This window comes from Typopeltis vanoorti, chromosome 20, assembly GCF_054136105.1.
Source record: "Typopeltis vanoorti isolate ZY-2024b chromosome 20, IOZ_Tvanoo_1.0, whole genome shotgun sequence".
Taxonomy (NCBI): Eukaryota; Metazoa; Arthropoda; class Arachnida; order Uropygi; family Thelyphonidae; genus Typopeltis; species Typopeltis vanoorti.
The window spans coordinates 93,599,797-93,624,274 of record NC_143568.1 but is presented as its reverse complement, the minus strand read 5'-3'; the positions used below and the strand labels follow the sequence as shown (position 1 = coordinate 93,624,274).

The following is a 24,478-nucleotide window of genomic DNA, read 5'->3' as shown; positions in this document are numbered from 1 at the left end:
ATGGATGTGAGCGACATGTGGTTTCAACAAGACGGTATGGTCTTGTTGAAACCACATGGCATACAGCCTGAGAAAAACTATTTCTCAGGCTGTATGCCACATGCCATACAGCCTGAGAAACAATTCAATTACTGCATGTGTCATTTCCTGGTCATGTAATTTCCCGTTTTGGTGATCAGAATTGGCCGCCCAGATCATGTGACTTAAAGGCGTTGGAGTTTTTTGAAGTCTAAGGTTTATGCCAACAAGCCGATGATCACCCATGCCTTGAAGGAGGAAATTGAGCACTGTATCAACGAAATTCAGCCACATTTATGCAAAACGGTCATGGAAAATTTCGACAAAAGAGTGCATATGTGCCAGCAAAGCCGTGGAAGCCATTTACCTGATATGCTATTCCATGCATAACCCTATACTATATACTTTATGAATCAATAAGAAATTACAATTTTTAATTAAAAACCTGTGTTTTCTATCAAAATCACTTCTTGCGTGAATTTTGGGACACCCTGTATATATATTTTTTTAAAAATCCAATTAGTTGTCAAACTGTTATCAGTTAGAAATTAACTTTTGTTTCAGTTTAGTATATGTACTTAGTTTCAGTGTAAAATGTATTTCTTGTTGTGGGTCATAGTCAGGAAAGTTTGAAAAACACTTCCATAGAAGATTGAAATATAATTTCTTGCAATACCTGACAGAATGATTTGGAGGAAAATTATCAATAAGAAGTTAGTACTATATGATAAATTTACATTATTACTGTTATTCATCTTTTGTGGATATATATCAGGAATTCAGTGGTGTTGTGCCCGTGAATATGATATCAGATATCACATTAATTTAATAGAAAATGACACTATTAGAATTAAAATAATTATGCTTATTTACGTAATTGGGGAGAAGCTAGTTTTGAATTAGAGCAATGGGTTCTCAGCTGAACTCGTATTACTTTTTTTTGTGAATTTTAATATGATATGTTATTCTGAAGAGAAATTTGTGTGTATGGGAATAAGAAAGCATATTTCATATAAATTTTTTAATTAAAATTTATATAATTATGCATATGTATGGTATTGTATAAAATACTATATTGTATGACATACACCCTCTGTCCAAAAAGAAAAAACTGAATTTTTAGACATAGACAGGTGTATGACATGAAACAAATGTCATACACAGGTGTATGACATTTGTTTCATTAGAAGCCGAGTTATAATGTCAAGAGTTGTTTTGATGAACATTCGGAAAATGAGTTTCAAAGAGAGAGAGCTGTGATTGACTTTTGTTTTAAACTTGGTAAAAGTTTTACTGAAACGCATCAAATGCTTTAAAAAGCATACAGTGATGAATGCTTATCCCGTACTCAAGTTTACGAGTGGTTTAAGCGATTTCAAAGTGGTCGTGAGATGCTTGAGGACGACGAAAAGCCAAGCCGTCCAAAAACTGGACTGAGCGAAGTTAACATCCAAAAAGTGTGTGATTTCATCAAAGAAAACCCGAAATCGTCTGTGAGATTGATTGATTGAAGATGAATTGGGGATTCCAAAATCAACTGTGCACAACATTTTGACCGAGAGTTTGGGCCTTTGTAAATTGAATTCGCAATTTGTTCCCCACAAGTTGACTGACGACCAAAAATTGTATCGAATTGAACACTGCAAAGACCTCGTTAAAACCGCTCGTTGAGACTCAAACTTCCTTGAAACGTTTGTTACTGGTCAAGAAACGTGGTGTTTTGAGTATGAGCCTGAAACAGAGTGCTAAGTGAAGACCACCAGAAGAGGAGCATCTGAAAAAAAAGTCGCTTGGAGAAGACAAAAGTAAAGATTTGTTTCTACAACTCCAAGGGCATTATTCACAAGGAATTCATTCCACCTGGCCAAACGGTCAGTGGTGAGTTTTATCTCAAAGTTTTGAAGCGATTGATAGCCAGAATTCTTCATGTACGACATGAATATCATGATGCAGGCATCTGGTCACTTTTGCACGATAATGCACCATCTCATCGTTCGAACATTGTGAGACAGTTTTTGAGCAAAAACCAAGTTTCTGTGTTGGATCACGCACCGTATTCACCTGATTTAGCACCCTGTGACTTCTTTCTCTTTCCCTAACTTCATTTGCCAATGAAAGGAAAATGATACGACACCATTGAAAATGTTCGAGTGGCAGTAACCACGACCCTCAACAGTATCCCAAAATCCGATATAAAAAACTCATTTAACGAATTAATTGACTGTGCCAAACACCGTATCGAAGCTGTGGGAGAGTATATTGCTTGTAATAAATTATTTGAATAATTATAATTGGTCTGTGTTTTATTTTCTATCAAAAGTTCAGTTTTTTTTAGATAGGGATGTATGTATGTATAAAAATATGCCTAGGTATGCATATTTTTATATTAATTAAATGTTTATTTTTCTATTACAATTCCTTTATTTCTGAGACTAAGATGAGTGAATGTAATGCATGAGATTTTGGTTGTGACTCAAGTGGAAACTTATTTTTTTAGATAAATAATTAAAATATTAGAAAGAAAAATAATACTGGTGGTGCAAACCTTAATGGCATTAAAGAATTTTGCATAACTCTTAATTATAAACAATTTGTAGGAAAGCTAAGATTTAATTCTTGAGGAAATTCCTAATGTAGAGAGAATTTCACGCCTTTCTTTTCTGTTAGCTACAACATAATCTGATGGTTAAGAATAGTAAATGTAATGTTTAATAGTAGTATGTTAGTTGTTATTACCATTTTTAAATAAAAAATGGTGCAATCCAACAAGCCATATCAAGAAGAAAATAAACAAACAGATGACTGGTATACCAGCAAACTTTTCGAGGAGGGGGTAGGTTCAGTCTGCCAGATTCATAGACACTTTGATCTATTTATTCATGACTAAACAAACAGATTAACAAAAGTAGACATAATTAACATTATGTTTATTAATGTTAATTATTATCTTAATTAACATTAATAAACATAATTAACATAAGTAGTTAACATTAATAAACATAATTAACAAAAGTTGACTTAAAAATCTAGTGAAACAACACTGCATGCATGTTGTTATCATGTTGGAGGCTTAATGGATTGTATACAGCACTCAGAAAGGATTAAAACAGAATTTAATACTTCCTATATTTCGTCTCAGTCACTGAGACATCTTCAGGGATTACAAAAAAACTAATGTAACATATTCACAAATACTACACAATACTGAGAACGACATGAGTGAGACTGAAGTCCTATCTAGGTGGAGTGCCCTCTAAGGACAGTTGTAGGTGGCCTGGAATGTAAGGAGGGATCTCAGATGATAAGTGTTTCCCAAATCTTAGAAAGTTTAATGCAACCGTATTTATTAAGATATGGTTGATTTCTGATAGCTGCTGCTGATTCCAAAAATAGTCTCTCTTTTTTGAATTTGCTGTGGTGGAGCATGGTGGTTTTTATTCCATGAGATCCTGTGGGTTGTATCCAAGACATGGTCAGCCAGGCCTGACTGACCATAGTTGTGGTTGCAGATGTATGACTTGTGTTCCTCCAGGTGGATGGTTGCTGATCTGCCTGTCTGTCCAAAGTACACCAGCTTACAGGAACAGGGTACTTTATAAACTCCAGGCACTGAGAGAGGAGGGAGCTGATTTTGTGTAGAATGGATAAGGGTAACAAGTTTGTGGTGGGGCTTAAATGCTGTGTGTAGGTTATACTTTTTTAAAATGTTGGCTATTTTTTCAGATGTACCATGGATGTAGGGTATGGTGATGGCATTTTTAAACTCTTTCTGAAGAGAAGACCGGGGAATGTGGGAGGAACTGATTATTTTTTTGATACTGTGATCGCTGTAGTCATTGGAGAGGAAAGTGTTGTGTATGTGGTCAAGCTCAGTTGTAAGGGCGGTTCCACTGGAACAAAGATTGTGGGCTCTCTTGGTTAGAGTTTTAATAATGCCAGATTGTTGTTCAGGGTGGTGGTGGGAGAGTTTGTGAATGTATCTGCCTGTGTGCGTGGGTTTTCTGTATACAATGAAGGAAAGTGTACCATTAGGAAGGCTTGTAACTAAGGTGTCTAGGAAGGGTAAACAATTGTTCTTTTCTTTTTCCATCGTAAACTGGATTCTTGGATGTAGGCTGTTGAGGTGACTGAGGAAGGAGTCTAATGTGTCTGGGCCATGAGGCCAAATAGAGAACACATCATCCACGTATCTTAGCTAAATAGAAGGTTTGAGAGGGGCTGAGTCTATGGCTCATTTTTCAAAATCTTCCATGTGAAAATTGGCAAGAGGGGATGCGAGGAGGGGGGGAAACCCATGGCTGTTTCCTCTATCTGCTTGTAGATTTTGTTCTTCCAAGAAAAATAATCAGAATTGATGGCAAAGGGAAAGAGATCTATGATGTCAGAAGGAAAAACGTTTTCTAAGAGTGTTAAGGTATCATTTAAGGGAATATTGGTAAACAATGAGGAGATGTCAAAGCTTACCAATATGTCTGTGTTATTTAAGGTTAAATTTTCTATGAGGGTTCTAAAATGGATAGAGTTTTTTATATAGATGTGGAAAGTCCGGTGAGGGGAGTCAGAGAGTTGGCCAGCTGAAAAACCACCATGCTCCACCATAGCAAATTCAAAAAAGAGAGACTATTTTTAGAATCAGCAGCAGCTTTCAGAAATCAACCAAATCTTAATAAATAAGGTTGCATTAAGCTTCCTAAGATTTGGGAAACACTTATCATCTGAGATCCCTCCTTACATTCCAGGCCACCTACAATCGCCCTTAGAGGGCACTCCACCTAGATAGGACTTTAGTGTCACCCATGTGTTTGGGCTTAGTATTTGTGAATATGTTACATTAATTTTTTTGTAATCCCTGAAGATGTCTCAGTGACTGAGACGAAATATAGGAAGTATTAAATTCTGTTTTAATCCTTTCCGAGTGCTGTATACAATCCATTAAGCCTCCAATATGATGTCCTCACAGCACTTAAGCCTCTACACATGGATGCATGTTGTTAATTATGCATTGTTATTAATCAGGTTGATGTAGTGCCTTTCACGTCCTTTCCCTGTTAAATTGAACAGATTATTGAGTCTTGACTCTCATTGCATGCAAAAAGTTGAAGCATAAAAAAAAACATCTAAATGTTTTTTTTTAATGTTGCCATTATGATGTGAGTCATCTTGGTCTGCTAACATGCACTGTATTGAAGTCTACACCCAATTCATGCCTCTTTTAATGTAACATATTTTTTATCCTTTCTTTTAGGCTTGCATGGTTAATTTGTTTTTGTTAATTTAATCCTGAAAAAGTAGATGAGTAAATTTGTAAAACATCATCATCATTAAATTCATGACATGTACCCTCAAAGGTTATAAAAGGAGCAGATTGAATAAACTAAAAAATAACTTTTATCGCTAAATTAGCATCATCACCAGTCAGCCGAGGATTGATCCAGAAGTAAGCATTGTATTGCTAACACTGAACAAGGGGATAGAGACACCACCCCCTTCCCACTTCAAAGATTCACCCTAGCCGAGGTTAAATATTCGAGGTTAAATCCTGTGAACTGAACTCATAATCTCAGCTGAAATATGAATGGTCATCACATCTTAAGATTGAGTCACTTCCCAGGGTTAGTGGAACCAGTGAAGACAAAGACAGTGAAGAATTTGTATTTACGCTGAAAGAGAGAGAGAGATTATCTGTAGCTTTTACCTTTTTATTGGAGACCAAAATTTTAAAAGATTTTTGCAGTATACATGCACGAGAATATTTATACCAAATATGCCTCATTTGCATAGAACTTAAATACCACAAATAAGATGATAATGAGTTAACTAAGTTTGCATTGTGAACATGTATTTTATATCTGGTTAAAATTATTAGACTTGATTTTATCTTTGATAAAGATGACATATAATAAAAGCCTTTTTTTTCTTTGTTTATTTAGCTATCTACAGGCTGGTAACTTGGAAGTGGACAGATTTTTTTATTAGTAAGTTCTGTGCATTACTAAGCATTATATATATATATATATATATATATATATGACTAAGAGTTTATAAGGCAGAACACTGGAATAAGATGATAACATTTATTTTAATTGACAACATGCATTTCATCCTAATTGCACAGGATTTCTTCAGGTGCAAACATACAAACTAGTAGACAAAACAATAAGGACTAACAAAGGTGACAACAGCTATCTAGTTATAGAAGAGATTGATGTTTATTTTAAAATATTTCTAATTGTATGTTGCATTGTTCAGAACATTGTGCATGTTTATGCATTCATGTGCACATGTTTAGCTAATGAAGGCTAGGATGTATTCAGATAAATTGATACTTGGGTTAATATTCAGATGTCTATATATATATATATAATATATATATGTAGAAAGTATTTTACCTTGGGTATAATAAATGTTAAAAATACCAAGCAATTTTAAACCTGGTTTTACTCCATTTCCCAAGTAAGCAAACAGACAATAAGTCAAGTTTGCACCTGCAAATAATATATATATATATATATATATATATAATTTTTTTTGGACAAATATAAAATGAGATAATACACCAAAGAGCCAAAACGTTATGACCAGCACATCTTCGTGCAAATCGAAGCATCTGCAGGGAAATGATGCCATGTAGGTCATGAAACGATTTAGATAACATCTGATACTGTGCTATGTTAATCAGTGTTATTCTTGTTCATTAGATGGGAAAGGCAACAGACTTAAATGAATTTGACAAAGGCCAAATTGTGATGGCTAGACAACTTGGTCAGAGCATTTCTGAGACGGCAAGGCTTGTTCTCATAGTCAGCCGTGGTGAGTATACCTTCAAAAAGTGGTCCGAGAAGGGGAAAACCACGAACTGCCAGCAAGGTGTAGGCTGACCATAGCTCATCGATGCTTGAGGTGAGCAAAGGCTATCCTAGATGGTACAAGACAACTCACCAATAATTTGAATGCTGGTGACAGGTGTAATGTGTCACAACATACAGTACATCGAACCCTGCTGAAAATGGAGCTGCAAGCTGTTTTGAGTAGCCATGCTAACTTCAGTTCACCATTGAAAGTGCCTCAAATGGGCATGCAAGCATCTTTGCATGAGTGGAAGATGAACATCTGGTCCAGTGAATCTCATTTACTGTTGCACCATGTGTGCGGCCAGATATGTGTGCATTATTTTTCTAGGGAAGTATTGGCACCAGGATGCACCGTGGGATGAAAACAAGTCAGTGGAGGTGTAATACTTTGGGAAATGTTCTGCTGTGAAACCCTTGGTTTCCCAACAGATCATTGTGTCATTCATTTGCAGGAAACTATGGCATCTACCACCTACCTAAACATAGTTGCAGACCTTTTTGAAATTATGGATTCTACAACTGTGTTAAAATAACTCTTTTTATTATCCCAATGTTTCGATCTTCATATCAAAATCATCATCTGGAGCATACATAAATATACAAGACAAGCTGCATTACATTTCAAACCATAAGCTAGAGAAACAATGATTTGATCACATGCTACTCACTGGCATGAGATCATTGTTTCTCTAGCTTACGGTTTAAAATGTAACACAGCTTGTCTTGTATATTTATGTATGCTCCAGATGATGATGATCTGGATATGAAGATCAAAATGTCGGGATAATAAAAAGAGTTATTTTAACACGGTTGTAGAATCCATAATTTCAAAAATGAATGCTGATCACCGTGTAACACTAAAAGAAAGGATAGTTGCAGACCAGGTACATCCGTTCGTGGCAACGGTATTCTCCTCTGGTTGTGTCTTTTTTCAGCAGGATAATGTTCCATGCGACACTGCCTGGATTTTGCGAGAGTGGTTCACAGAACATGAGGAAGACTTCCAGGTATTGCCCTTGCCTCCAAATCCTCCGGTCAAGCATCTGTGGTTTGTGTTGGAACAGCACATCCCATCTGCAGCAGCTTGAACCACATAACTTACAAGAGTAAAAGAATTTGCTGGTTACGTGTTGGTACCAGTTTAGTCAAATATTTTATTTCTAATGTAGCTCTCAGATCCATAAGTTAAAATTGGTATGAACACTGTCTTGTATACAGCTAATTTAGTGTTTGACTAATTTCTCTCTTATCATCATCTGGTAAATAAGGTTTCTCTCTTATTCCATACAAATTTATTCAACCAGCTTTGTTGATTCTGTTGTCTATTTCCATATTTAATTTACCATCTTCACTAAAAATCATGCCTAAGTAGCTGAAATGTTTTACTTGTTCTATAGGTTCTCCATTCAAAATGCAGTTGATATTTTCAATGTTTCTGCCTATATTCATTGTCTTTGTCTTGTTATTGCTGACCTTCATACCAAATCTATTACAAGAGTTATTTAATTTAGTCAGGGAATCTTGCAGACTTGTAGCAGATTTATTTAGAAATATAACATCATCTGCAAAGAGTAAAGAGCTGAGATCTCCAATTTTGATATCAGGTTTAATACCACTTTCCTTCATAATGTGATCCATATAGATAATGAATAACAGAGGAGATAGTGTGCATCCTTGTCTGAGACCAAATTTAACATTAAACCACCTTCCTGTACTTCCTTCAATTCTAACTGCTGACTTACAACTCAAATAAAGACTAAATATTGCTTGATATAATGCCCCATTGACACGATATAACCGTAGCATATTGAATAGCTTCTCTCTTGGCACCTTGTCATATGCCTTTTCCAGATCTACAAAACTTAAATACAGATCTTTGTTGTATTCCCATGATTTCTCAACTATCTGTCGTAAAGTGAAAATGTGATCCTGACAGCCTCTATTTCACTTGAATCCAGCTTGTTCTTCACCAAGCTTCTCTTCCACAATCCTTCTCAGGCGTTTCTCAAGTATACTTGCATAGATCTTACCAGGAACACTCAGTAGAGAAATACCCCTGTAATTCTCACATTCAGTTTTATTTCCCTTTTCATATATGGGTATTATGAGAGCTCTACTCCAATCTGGAATTCATCCCTCTGTCCAGGCCTTCTGAACTATGCAGTGCAGCCATTGTAAGACTTTTATACCTCCATAGTTGAGCATTTCTGATCAAATATCATATACTTCTTCATAATGTGATCCATTCCTGATTTTATTCCTGATTTCAGATTAATACTGTGCTATCATCACTGCTTGTTTCATTTAGCAATTTTTCAAGTAATTATTGCTAGAAACATCAAGAATAAAAGTGAGGAGTTCAGATAGAAGAGCATATTGTTGCAGAAATAGAATGTGATGAGTATACTTTATTTGGGAAGGATAAACATGAAGTGCGTGGGAGTACTAATAATGATTTCAGAAGAATTAAATCCACCCAGAGTAGAAATCTTCATAGGTAGTATGAGTAGTATAGGAAATGGATAAGAGGTTAAGTGAGTGAAAAAACTGGGTTTTTATTTGCGTATGAAAATGTATTTATTTAGCATATGGGAGAAAATACGAGAAGTTGATGAGCAATACTGAAATAAAAATATACAAAAGCGTAACCAGCGAATTTCACTAAAGATTATTTGTGGCTTCTTCAGGATAAAACAAGCATAAATATGTGGTTTAAAATGGAAAAATATAAATTAACAATCAAAACTGTCAAGAACCATTGTGGTATAAATAAATAATGGAAGCATATGGAGAGAGTGAAGTTTGGCATTAGTTGTCTGTTTTCTGGCAATGTTTGGAGATGACTGGCTGAAAAGTTGAAATCTGGCATGTGAAGAGATCTAATAAAAGATTTTGAAATATCACTCGGGATTATTCCTTGATTCTTGTTGAGCAAGCTAACTAAAAAAATGATAGTGTGTTATATGACAAGAGAAGAAGTTTTCTTCTAGGTAAGGCATGGCGGTCTTGTTCTAATCGATGTCATGATGTGTATGGGAGGAGTGATAAACTTTGTAGAAGCTTTTATTTTATTTAGGTGTGGAAGGCTATGTATAGTGAGAACAGGTTTGAATGCAACTCTGATGTTATGAGACTTGAGGAGATTAGAGGTTTTGGTTGAAAGACTACCAATGTAAGGGATTGAAACTTAAGTCTGTGGTGCAGATCAGGATTTAGTTGCAGAGTAGAATTGAGAAATAATATTTTGTGAACTAGTTTCTTTAGTATCTAAAGATAGGTAGACAACACGAAGATCCTCTATAGAAGACAGCAGGGTTTAAGATAGGTATATTGTTTTAGTAATCTGCTCACATTTCATATCGTAGTGATAGCAGAGTTAGATAAAGGGAATGGATATACCATGATACTTCTGAATTTTGTCAAGGCATTTGACAGAAATTCCTCATTGGAGGTTATTATACAAACTCGAAGGGATGGATTGCAAAATTAACTTGTGGCTGACTGACAGTTATCAAAAAGTGATGTTTGGTGGCACTGAGTCCATGAGAAGGCATATGGCTAGTAGTGTATCACAGATATCTGTACTTGGACCATTGTTGTTTAACATGTATAATAATAATAATAATGGGATCTTGTGTGTATGTATTTAGTTAACAGATGATTTTGCTAATTTAGGGAGAGTGGTAAGGAATGTCACTGATACAGAATTCCTGCTGATTTGAACACATTGGTTATATAGGTAAATACAATGAATGTCAGTTCAGTGTTACTATTATGCATTTTGGATGTATATGCTGGCATACAAGGAAACTGGACATAATAAGGTGACCTTCCCTCAAAAAAATTTTCTTTTCAAAATGCTTATTTTGTGCTGTACTCTTTGTATAAGACAGCCACTAATTTTACACTTACCGCTCACACCTTCTTACATATACACATAAAACATGTTAATCATGGTATTTTCTTTACTGTACTTTATGGGAAGACACTGTTAGTGTCTTCCCATACAAGACAATTAGCAAAATTATTTGATATGTTTATGCTGGTCTTTGGGCCTTGCATTATGATTCAGGTGATTATGCCATTAGGGTTTCATAAGGATTTAAATAAAAAATTACATATCTACATATACTTTCCCATTTATTAAATATATTTAAAAACATTTATTAAATAAATATCATCATCATCAAATTCCTGCTATGTACCCTCAAGGGGGTGTACAGGATATGACAGTACTACATGAAAAAATTACATCATTACTAACTTCCTATCTACAATTTTCCTCCAAATCAGTCTGTTACTTGTCAAGACTCCAACATTATTAGATCTTATATTTCTATCGTCTAAGGCACTTTGTACCGTATCAATCCACCTATATCTTGGTCTTCCTCTGGGTCGTTTTCCTTCCAACCTGGCAGGGAACACTTGTTTTGCTAATCTTTCCTCTCCCATTCTATTTAAGTGACCATACCCACCTGAGATTAGCTCTGCTAATGCATTCCTGGATGCTGACAATGTCAAGTTCTTTCCTAATATCCTTGTTTTTAATATGATATTGCCATTGATGCCATCTGTTCATGCCTCTAATCTTTCTCAGGACTCTCATATCTGCGGTCTCTAGTCTTTGGTCAAGTGTTTTACTTCTGACCCAGCTCTCAGATCCATAAGTTAAAACTGGTTTGAACACTGTCTTGTATACAGCTAATTTAGTGTTCCGACTAATTTCTCTCTTATTCCATATGAATCTATTCAATTGACTTCCCACCATACCAGCTTTGCTGATTCTGTTGTCTATTTCATTATTTAATTTACAATCTTCAGTAAAAATTGTGCCTAAGTAGCTGAAATGTTTTACTTGTTCCACAGGTTCTCCATTCACAACACAGTTGACATTTTCAATGATTCTGCCTATTTTCATTGTCTTTGTCTTTTTATTGCTGACCTTCATACCATATCTATTACAACAGCTATTCAATTTAGTCAGAGAATCTTGCAGACTTGTAGTGGATTTATTTAGAAGTATAACATCATCTGCATAAAGCAAAGAGCTGACATTAACATCTCCAATTTTGATATCAGGTTTAATACCACTTTCCTTCATAATGTGATCCATATAGATAATGAATAACAGAGGGGATAATGTACATCCTTGTCTCAAACCAGATTTAGCATTAAAATATCTTCCTGTACTTCCTTCAGTTCTAACTGCTGACTTACAACTCAAATAAAGACTAAGTATTGCTTGATATAATGCCCCATTGACACCATATAACTGCAGCGTATTGAATAGCTTCTCTCTTGGCACCTTGTCATGTGATTTTTCCAAATCGACAAAACTTAAATACAGATCTTTGTTATATTCCCATGCTTTGTCGACTATTTGTCGTAAAGTGAAGATCTGATCCTGACAGACTCTATTTGGCCTGAATCCAGCTTGTTCTTCACCAAGCTTTTCTTCCACAATTCTCAACCGTTTCTGAAGTATACTGGCATAGATCTTGCCAGGAACACTCAGTAGGGAAATACCTCTGTAATTCTCACATTCAGTTTTATTTCCCTTTTTATATATGGGTACTAATGAGAGCTCTACTCCAATCATCGGGAATTTGTCCCTCTCTCCAGGCTTTCTGAACTATGCAGTGCAGCCACTAAGACTTTTATACCACCATACTTCAGCATTTCTGGTCGAATATCATCTACTCCTGCTGCCTTTCCACATTTCAAGCCTTTGATGGCTTTTTCTACTTCAAGTATGGATATGTATTCCTGACTGCATGCCTGGTCAGTGTTTTTTATCACTGTGCTGTCATCACTGCTTGTTTCATTTAGCAGTTTTTCAAAGTAATTACTCCATACTTCAAGGATATCTTTTTCTCCTGTTTTCATGTCACCTTTATCATCTCTAACTCCTTTTACAGCACTCTATCCTCCATTCCTAAGCTTCTTCAACAACCTCCAGAATAATTTGCCATCTTCTTGATATTTATTTTCTATATTCTTGCCAAAGTCCTCCCATGACTTTTTTAGCTAGTTTTACACACTGTTTAGCTTTCTTACATTTGTCTCTGTATTCTGTAAGAGTAAAAGCTGACTTATTTGCCAGGAACTTTTGATATGCTTTCTTCTTTTCCTTCACTGCCTCTTTAACTTCCTGTGTCCACCAGGGAGTTCTGAATTTTTTATCCTTGCACACAACCTCACCACATGCCTCTCTGGCAGAATCAATCAATGTTTTCTTCAGAGTTTGCCACTGAATCTCCAATGTTTGATTGCTGTTCTCAAACTCTTCCATTTTCTTTTCAATAATCTTTCTGTATTTTAGTCTACAGTTCACATCTGAGAGCTGCTCAACTTTTATTCGCTTTAAAACTTTCTTACATGTTATTCTTTTCCATATGAAATTCAATTTTATCCTGCTCAAGACTAAATAGTGATCACTTCCAATTTCAAATCCTCTGTACACTCTGGTGTCCTGCACCAGGGAGAAAACATCACTATCAACAATAATATAGTCAATGAGACTTTTCTTATTCCTAGCCTCTTCTCTCCCTGTGAATTTGTTCACATTTTTATGTTTGAACATGGTGTTAGTAATAACCAGTCCATGTCCTGAGCAGAAATCCAACAGATATTTGCCATTATTATTAGCTTTGCTCTTTTCTCCAAATTTTCCTAAAATATTTTTGTATGTCTCGCAATCATTTCCTACTCTGCTATTTAGATCCCCAACAAGGACCAACTTTTCCTTTTTCATTGTGTCAGTTGCTTTTTCTAGAGCGTCAAAAAATTCCTCCACTTCTACCTTAGTAGAACCTTCTGTGGGACCATAGGCACAAATAAGTCTCATTGTCCAGTTCCCCATTCTCATATTTGCTCACATTACTCTACTTGAGACTGACTGCCATTCAAGAAGATTAGCCTTGTATTTTGTGTTGAATACTATGGCTACTCCTTCTTTTCCTTGATTGTCATTGCCTGAATATAACATTTTGTATTTATTGCTTAGAAAGATCTCACCAGTTTTGGTCTTTTTTTGTTTCAGTCACCCCTATTATGTCGATCTGGTACTTATCTAATTCCTCAGCTGGCTCCATTTCTTTGCCATTCAGGCTTCTTACGTTGATAGTACCGATCTTTAACTCTGGTGATGTTGAGTTGGGGTTTGTTTTCAGATTTGTTCCAGTAGCTGACTTTTTGCTGTTCGCCCTGGTTCCCTTGCGAAAACAATGGGGGCCTTGTTTAACCGGGCGACGCCCCAGCCGGCATGAAATTTTGTCATGTTGTACCATCATTTTTTATTTTGGTTTAACCAATAAGAATTCAATTTGGTCGGCTAAATCCCAAATTGCCAGCCCATCCTCGTTCGTATCAAAGTAGATACCCAACAGGGTGCACCACGAGAAGGTGAGGATTGGACATTAGATCAGAAGTCCTGGTCGGTTCTCCACATTCCTTTAAAGGCTATGTGGAGGTCTCCTCTCAGTTATACAGCTTTGACCCTTATATACAAAATATATTCTCGTATAATAATATTTATTTTGGTGAGCTGCAATAGAATTGTATTAGTAAATAAATGTTTTTTATTTTTGTAAATATTCAGATGTGATTTAGAATACAATATATTAAAAATCCTATTAATTAAAAAGTTCTTTTACTTATTATATATTTGGTTTAATCCTTTATCCAAGTGTATGCAAATAAAGTTTGCGCCTGAAGTATTTTCAGGTATGGGGCAACTCGTGTCAAAGGTTCTGTAACTTCTCGTCACTTGCCTCATTATCCCAGAATGCAAAACACATCTCCTTGCGGACATGTATAATGCTATGCAATATGGAAAGGGTCACTACCCAGACTGGTTTTGACCTTTGTTTCTAAATATTAGGCGATCCCCAAGACCACTCAAAACGAATGACCGAAGGATCATCCAACTCAGCATTGGTTCTACTCGGTGACAGGCTCACCCTACCACTGAGCACAACCGCTGATATTCCAGGGAAAAGCATCCATTGACAAGGCCTCACATGAGCCATGCCGGAAAACACTTTCCTCTGAGACTCAAATTGCTCTCTCAAGGCAAACCCCCCTGAAATCTAAGCTCTTCCTCACCAGTGGCAAAATTCCAGAAGAAACTCTAAGAGAGCAAAAACTCTGCTCCCCCGACCAACTGATTTTGACCTTTATTGAGGTGCTATTTAAGTAAAGACCTCTCTAAAAATTAGGTGGTCCCCCAGACCACTCCCTACGAGTGACTGTCCAACTCATCAGTGGTTCCACTCAGTGACAGGCTCACCCCGCAACCAAGAACCCTCAGCAGTAGCTCTGCACAATAGCAGGCTCACCCCACAACCAAGCAGAGCCATAATCTCATAATTTGTATATTGCAAAAATTACCGATTCTGTTTCTTTCTTTAGTGCTCCATTTCTCAACTATTGCTAGGTCAACTTGCTGTCGGCACTGTCCTCTATGCTGTGAAGGTATTTTCCATGCAATGCCTTATTTTTCCTTCTTTCAGTTCTCACTTTTACTTGGTTGGGTTCGTATTCCAATTTTGTCTCCATGGGTTTAAATAAACTCTCTTTCCTTACCTCAATTAGAAATTTTTCCGTTGTTTGCTGCAAATAATCATTCAGATTTTGTTTTGCTTCGATAACTTGCTTTACTTATAATAATCCTCTGCCTCCTTTTTTGCATGATAGATAGAGCCTATCAATGTCACTGCGAGGATTGAGGGCATGGTGCATTGCCATTAATTTTAGAGTTTTTTGGTCTAAATCCTCCACCTCTAGCTGGGTCCATTCAACAATGCCTGCTGAATATCTCAGAACAAGTATGGCACAGGTGTTAATTGCTTTTATCAAATTTCCAGCATTAAGCATTGACTTAAGGAGTTTTCTTAGTCACCTTATGTATTCTGCTCTAGTTTTTCTTTGATCTTATTGTGTAGAATTTCTGATGCTTTTAAAATTCCCAAATAGTGTAGCTATCTTCGAATTTTATTGCCTTGATTTTTTCACCGTTGAGTAGCTCGATTTCGTTCAGATCTTCGAACTTTCCTCTTGTTATTCTAGCAATTGCACATTTGTCTAAGCTAAAATCTATTGATACATCTTTGCGAGTGAGATATTTTTGCACTTTTTTGCACAATTTGATAACCTGAGCAGTTTTATTTAAAATTCTAGTTAAGGGGATCAATGACAAGATAAACAATAGAGGAGATAATGAGTCTTCTTGAAAGATACCCCATTTTATGCTTCTTCTTCATGTAGCTTCCTCAGTGAGAGGGTGCAGCACCATGTCCTTCCAGTTCTCTCTGTTGGTGGCTTTCCTTGTTGTTTCTGCATAGCCATGTGATCCTGTCCATGATCTTATATCTTCAAGCCATGTCCTTCGTTTTTTGCCTCTTGATCCTTTCCCCATAATTTTTCCTTCTAAAACTGTTAATATCCTCTGTCCTGCTGAACCTCTCAGTACATGTCCTGCCAATCTCATCTTTCTCTGGATCATTTCCTGTAATAAAGATCTCTGTGTTCTCATCTCTATAGGACATCTGTATTTGTCACGTGTTCTGTCCATGGGATTTTCAGAGCTCTCCTATAGCACCACATTTCAAAGGCCATTATCGGTTGCTTTACTCTCTTCTTGAATATCAAGGTCTCACTTCCATATGTGAAAATTGGCCACACTAATGTTCTTATCATTCTTTTCTTTGTTTTGATACTCACAGAACTTCTGAGCAGATCTTTATTTTTCCAGAATGCATCTTTAGCTGTGGCTGTTCTTATTTTTATTTCTTTATCTTGCTTTCCATCTGCAGTAAAGTAGGTCCCTAAATATTTGTATTCTGTTGTATGTTCAATTTTCATATTGTTTATGAATATTTCTGGCTTGGATCTGCTTTCTTTTGAGATGTTCATAAATTTGGGGTTTTTTTTTGCATTAATATCTAATCCAAATTCTTTACCTTCTTCAATTAGTAGCTGCAGTCTTCTACTACGCGTTATTCCCGCTTTCCATGCAGGGTCCGCGTGTTACTTTAGATGCGACTTCTTGTTAGTACTACTCCCAACCGACCCGTCGCTTGGTCTGCCGCTGGGGGGGGGGATATATTTTTGACTGTAGAGGCGTATGTTCATGGGGTCGGTTTGCCTGTTTGCGGGATGAAAAACGCCAGATAAACTCGCGGAAAAAACCCTACTGACCGCGCCCAAGACCAGCTAACTTGGCTATGCCTGAGGAAGATCCTCAAATTCCTCACGTCTACAACGGGAATCGAACCTGGAACACTCCTTCCCCAGGCATATGGTTGCAAAGCGCAAAGCCACTAGGCTAACCGCGCGGTCAATTAGTAGCTGCAGTAATTTGATTAATTTGTTTCTGTTTTCTGCTATTAAAATGGTATCATCAGCATATCTAAGATTGTTGTATTTTTTACCATTGATACTAATTCCTGTTTTTTGTTTTTCAATCTTTTGCATCACTGTCTCACTATAGATATTAAATAGATTTGGTGAAAGGATACAACCTTGTCTAACTCCTCTTTTTATTTTCACTTCAGAAGTCTCAGAGTTAAACAGCTGCATTTTCTGTTTGGTGTAAATCATTTTTATAATCTTAAGTACATGATCTTCTGTGTCTAATTTATCTAATATATTGAACATTTTATTATGTTTTACCCAGTCAAAAGCCTTCTGAAAGTCTATGAAGCATATGTAAATGTTCCTATTTCTTTCAAGTGATCTTTCTATTAGTATTTTTTTTTTAGTTCCAGGATAGCATTAATGATTCCCATTCCTCTTCTGAAGCCTTTCTGTTGTTCACTCAATTCACTGCTTATGACTCTTTCAATTTGTTTGTTAACGAAGGTTAAAATAATTTTTTAGATGCATGGGATATTAGGCTCAAAGTTCTGTAATCCTCACAATTTTGTGCATTATGTTTCTTTGGAATTGGTATACAGATAGATGGTGTAAAAACTTCAGGTAATTGTATTGTTTTATAGATGTCCTGAATGGATTCCACTAAATAGTTGTTATTATTGCCAGTCAAAGCTTTCAGCAGCTCAGCCGGAATATTATCACACCCAGGGGATTTATTATTAGGAAGATTCTTAATTATATGTTCTACCTCCTTTCTTGTGGGTAGAGTGGTATCTGTTGTTACGTTTAACTTAAATTGTCGTGAATCATCCAACATGTTACCATTATCATCATCATACAGATCTGATAAGTACTCCACCCATCTTCCATTTAACTTTTCCTTATCAGTGAGTATGTTTCCATCTTTGTCCTTGATGTTATTAGACTGTGTGCGTTTTGTTTTTCCATTAAGTTCTTTCAGGAATGCTTCTCTGGTTTTGTTCCTATTTTGTAATTCTTCTATCTCAGTGCACTGCCTATTTATCCAGTTTTCTTTCAATCTTTTACATAACTGTTTGATTCTTTTATCCAAAGTTTTATATCTTAACCTTTCTTCTTCATTTTCTCCTCTTTTCCATGTTCTTCTTTCATCAATAAGGTTGATTACCTCTTGAGTTATCCATGGTTTTTTCTTTCTTTCTTCTTGTTTATCAATGTAGTTTTTAGCAGATGTTATGATAGCTGCTTGTAGTCTATTCCATTTAGAGGGTTCATTTTCGTTTTTCAACTGTGCAGACAGCAGTTCTGAAATATTTTCATTAAATTTTGATTTTATAATCGGATTTTGTACCATTTGCAGATCCTGGTTGACTTCTTTTAAATTTTATCGTTTTCAGGCGAATAAGATCAGTCTATGATCAGATCCACAGTCAACACTTGGCATCACCTTTGAGTTCCGTATTCCATTGAAATAACGTTTACTGACTACAATATAGTCTAACTGATTTTTGCATCTTCCATCCGGGCTTTCCATGTGTATCTTGCTGTTGGTTTTTGCTCAAAATAAGTGTTAGTTATGATGAGATTGTGCTTGTTACGGAAATCAATCAGCTTTTGTCCTCTCTCATTCCGAATTCCTAGTCCAAATGGACCCATGTGTGTAGATGTTCTCTCTGATCCAACTTTTGCATTCCAGTCACCCATAGCACAAATAACTCGATCTTTCTTGCCTACGACTTTCTTTATACACCATTCTATTTCATCATACATGATATCTATTTTTGCTTCCTCATTCTGTTCTGTAGGAGCATATATTTGGATGATCAGCATATCTCTAGGTTTAGATATCTGATTTTTTGATTATATGGATAATGTTTTTATTAGTTTTCTTCTCTACAATAAACGCTATGCCTCTTCTTGATATTTCACCACCTGACGTATATATTTTATATATCTTACCATTTGGAAGTTTCGACTCAAAATCTCATGATCCTTTCCAAAAAGTTTCACTTATTCCTAGTATACTAATATTCAATCTCTCCATCTTTCTCATCACATTAGCCAATTTCCTGCATTTATTCAATCATCTTACATTCCAAGTAGCAACATTCAAGCAATTTCTGCATTGAGTTTCTTTATAGCAGTCATGGACTGACGATACTACAGGGCCTGCTATATCACCCTGACACCACCGTTCCTAGCATATTGAGACTACCTGGGCTTTAATTCTTTTCTGTGTAGACATGATGCTTTACACAGCGTCATTTTTTTACGGAATGGGCCTCCAGAACCATCCACCCCCCAATATGATGAATGGCGGACCGCAGCTGTCATTGGTTAGCGGGTCCCATGGACCCAACCAGGAGGCCTACAAAGTAGTGCCACTGATCATCCCCTCATCCACCACTGAGGGGATGCCCCGATGCGCCGTGACAGCCGGTCGCTGGGCTGTCACGACGCATTTTTATGTTTACCTCTCCAATTTCTTCTCTATTTAGAACCAACATTGTTTTCCAATTTTTCATGCTGGGTTACAAAAATTTTTGTATGTTTTCGCTAATACGGAATAGTTCTGTGCATTTTAAAATCCAACTATGAGGCATTGAATCAAACGCTTTTTTATAATCTATTCAAGCCATATGAAGGTTGGTTTTTCTACATTTGCAATTTTTCAGAATCATTTTATCAATTAGCAATTGGTCTTTTGTGCTTCTTGAATTTTTGTTGCTACTTTTTTGTTCAATTGGAAAAAAGAGAATTTGCTTTAAGATAGTTGTATATTTTGTCAGCTATTATGCCTGTGAGTAGCTTAAAAGTTGTTGGCAGGCAAGTTATTGGTTGGAAGTTTTCTTGCTTTGGCCTTTTTCTTTATCCTTTATGATCAAAAACGTTTTCCCTGCTGTGAGCAACCCTTCTTTGCTTTGTCCTTCTAAAACATCATTAAATTGGTTAGCAAGTCTTTCATGTAAGCCTGTCAGATATTTCAACCAGCAGCCATGTAATTCATCCTTCCTGGGTGTTGACCAATTTTTTATCCTTTTAACTTGCTTTTGAACTATTTCAGTTGTTATTTTCAGTTGGTCCATTTTTCGTTCTTGAGATTTGTTCAATCCACTTTGTATTATTATTATGCCTCTTATGGTTGTCCCATAGGTTTTGCCAAAATTTAAGTGTATTTTCTTTGTCTGTGGTATTTATATTTATATTTTCTTTAAAATTATCATTCCTGCAGCAATCAGTTTTCTTGTAAAATTGGTGCTGATTCACACAAAACATCGAATTTTGCTTGTACTGTTCAATGCATGCATTGTCTTCTTATTTTAGCTGCAACTGCAACTGTTTTTTTTTGCTTTAGTTCCTCTAATACTTCATCAATAGGTCGTGTTCCAATATTATATCTCTTTATGAGGTTATTTCTGATTTTCGTGTTTTTCAGCTTCTTTTCCTTAAGGTTTTTCAAATTGCTCACATCTGCTCTGAGTTTAAGAATTTTATTCTCCAGTCGATGCTTCCATTTTGGTTCCTAAGCCTTACTGCTTTTGGGTTCACTAATCTTATAGCCTAATTCAGATGTTACGATGTAGGCTATTGAGTACATAAGTTGATTCGTTTTGTCCAATAGTTTCAGTAGGGATAGCCCTTGTTGGATATCCATACTGAAACTATTGGTGACAGATTTATTGGCTTCTTGTAGGAGTTCCTTCAGTTTTTGTTGAGGTACTTGTCTCAATACTGGAAGCCTAACTCGTTCCAGGTTGCTGTTCATTTGCTCAATAATTTTTGTTGTGAGTTCTTGTTCCTTCTCTGATAGCTTCCTTTCAACTATTTCAAGATTTTCAGCATTCTGCACGTTGGAGTCTGGTTCTGCTCAATTCATTCTTAGTCAGTTCAGGGTCAGTACAGTCTCCTTTTACAGCTTGAGCTTTCAGTGCTTCTAGCTGAAGTTCACTAAATATCTTGCATTTGATAATGAAGCTGCGCTGCTGCATCAACCTTTTGAATGAAATTTCTGAATTTGGGTGTCGTTCAAGCCAAAGTTGGAACATTCGTTTCTGAAATCCCCTAACTGAGAGGTTTGAACCATGGAAGCACTGTATGACTTGTCGATTTTCAGCCATACTCCACTTTTTCCTAGTAATTACTTTCGAGTTCTGGAGATCTTACTCCTGTTGCCCACTTGTCACTGGATGTCCAGGAAGCCTAACAAAAAACAGATCAGGTTTCTTTGAAAAAAATGAAGGCATTAATGATAGAACCATCAGATCTTCTAGCAAGCCTAGATGTCACAAATATGTTCACAGATGCTCCAAGAGAAGAAACTTTCCAAATGCTCTTCAAAATCTTCCACTGGACACCATCCTACTCTTAAAATATTACATAAAAAATACATTTTTCCAGTTCCAAAAAAGAAAAATATAAAATATAAAAAATAAATAAAAAACTGACTTCCTCTCTCTGCTGCTTCTAGTCAATTTATTTATGTAAAAAAAATTTATTATCATTTGTAAAAAAAAAAAAAAATCATAAAAAAGTACTCCCAATAGTTATTTGAATGGTATATTTCATCATCCGGCCAGACTCTGCAGAATAACTAAAATAATTCACAGACTACATGGCCTACATCTGTGCATATATTTCACTTGAACATGAAAACAACAGGACTCACCATTTCTGGGCATACTTCTAGAGGTCTCCAAAGAGAACAATCTTAGTTTTTTGTTGTAGTAAGCCTTTTTACACTAGAAAATACCTCCATGGTCTTACCACCTTGTTTTAGTCCACCTGCAGTACTATTGTACTATCAGTTTACATTCGGGGAGCCATATAAAAAAATAAAATTAAAATTATTTAAATTAAGAGGATATTTAATCCCACATTATTTCAAAGCCGAATAAGAAACTAAGATAGAAATCAAAGAGTTTCATGCCGAATATAGCAAGGTATAAAAGTTCAGTGAGTCCAAGCTTAAGCAAATACCTGGGTAGTACAATACCGGGCAACTCGTAGTAAAGGTGGATAAAGCTAGGATCACTATTCTTAGTATTAACCCTAATGTAAAACTCATCCCCTAGGAGATGTATGTTGTTTTACATTAAGGGAGATAGGTCACTACCCAGGCCTGTTTCAACCTTTATTGAGGTTTCATCAGTGAGTAGATAGACCAATAAATACCAAGATTGTAGTGATAATAGCTTTAATACTTTACAGTACGAGTTGTTAAAGAGGTGCACAAATTAATGAAATAAAGAGCCAAAAGGCTTCACTTCGGCGATGTAAAAATTATTTAAATTAAGGGGATATTTAATCCCACATTTTGGCTCTTTATTTCATAAAATTAAAATGCTAAGAGACAGCTTACAATATCTCTAGCAACATAGAGAAGATGATTTGATAGAAATTAAATACCTCAGCCATACCCTCTCTCAAAATTGATATAGATACAACATGATCAACAAGATCTTGTTGTATCTATATCACTCTATTCAGACAATCACAAATAAATAAGAATATAACAGTGTAATAAGCCTTCTTTATAGCTGACATGTAATGGATGAAATTTCTGAATTATTTCAACAAATATGACATAAAAATGACTTTCCCACTAATGCCAGATCTCAAGATTTTTACATTCACCTAAACCTCCTCGTCTTCACCTTAAAAAAAAAAAAACTAGCATTCATAAAATCCACCGTTCATGTAGCATATGTTTTGTAAGATAAACAGGATGAGAGCTGCATGTCAGAACATGTTAAAAATACAGGAAAGAAGAGAAACCACAGATTTGGATTAGTCTATCATACAATTAAAAAAGTTCATCCTGTGCTTTTCTATACAAAAACCAAAGCTGCTTTTTCAGAAAATTCAAGCTTCACACAACTGCTACACATGCAGTAAAAACCAAAAGATCATCTTTCATCAAGTCTGGTCATTCTTCATCAATAATTTCATTCACACAGACCTAGGATGCGATGTTCATTATGGTTTAAAATGGGATAATTTTAGCTAAGTACATATGCCATCACACATCTATTATTAAACCAGTGTTCAAGTTGATTCCATTCTAGCTTCGATATAGTAAAAGTTTTATCATTTAAGTGATATCTAAAACACTCTCCCAAAGGAATGGGGAAAAAAAAAGCATATGATACTAATAAAGAAATGCAGAACTAATAAACTTTTATCTTAATTATGTGGTCTTTATAGAACTCTTAAGAATTTCAGCATAACTACAGACATCTTAGGAACTTTCTGTACAAATCTTTTGTTAATTTATTTCCGACTTTGTGTATCTCTGTTAAATGCTTTGGATTCTCGATTTTGCTTTCAAATTCATTTTAAGCCACTAAAACAACTTCATAAATAACTGAAATTTCATATTGTAATTTTTAATTTTAATTTTCTACTTTTCATTTAGATTTTTAATACATAAGTATATATCTGATATTTATTTTAAAAAAAAAAATTGTTACTTTTCAGATATTGTTATTGCTGCTAATGGTATTTGGCAGTTACTTGAAGCTGCCAGAATATCAGGTAAGTTTTATAACTAGTGTGATTTTTAAAGTTACTTTGTTTATTGATTTACAGTGAATATTTGTACTTTATTGGCTAGACAAAACATGTAAATTTTTCTTTTATCGAATGATTCTAAGATTTTAATTCCTCTAATTTCTATTTGATTAATGCATTTTAGATAATTATACATCAGTAGTAAATTTATACTTACCAAGAAATTATATTCTTGTTTAATCCTTTTTCCAAGTGTATGCGAAGTTTGTGTTGAAGTAACTCCACCACTAGACTACTATTATATAGAGGCTGATGAACTCACATGCCTTATTCCTTGGTATCCTAATGCAAAATTCACTTCCTTTCGGAAGTGAATAATGCTAAGCATTAAGGGAGGGTAACTACCCAGACCCAGGAAAATAACAAGGTTGATTTAATGCAGAATCATATATTTCTTGCATACAAGTAGAAATTGCATTTGATGTGAGATCAATACCTTCCATATACATGTAGCCTGGTCGTGAAGATACTTCACACACACACACAAACTTTGTTTGCATACATACAAACAAAGAACATTGGATAATTTCTTGTATGATAATCTCATGAGAAGAATATAACTGAATTTATTGAGCTGTTGTGAGACAAGTTCCTCAAACAGCATGTGACAGAAGGAACTTGAGGTCAAAGAGTGTTAGATTTGATTATAGTGTCAGAGAGATTTCAGTTAAAGATGTAACTGT

At 35.5% G+C, this 24,478-nt stretch overlaps 1 protein-coding gene across 1 annotated transcript in view; it reads left to right on the top strand.

The window, feature by feature from the left end:
• LOC150095666 (two pore channel protein 1-like) overlaps positions 1 to 24,478 on the top strand; it is a 355,100-nt gene that overhangs the window by 215,761 nt on the left and 114,861 nt on the right. Inside the window, exons 13-14 of the mRNA XM_090409936.1 lie at positions 5,949 to 5,993; positions 23,703 to 23,759. Of these exons, the coding sequence (XP_090266062.1) occupies positions 5,949 to 5,993; positions 23,703 to 23,759 (102 nt within the window). The remainder of the gene's footprint in view (positions 1 to 5,948; positions 5,994 to 23,702; positions 23,760 to 24,478) is intronic.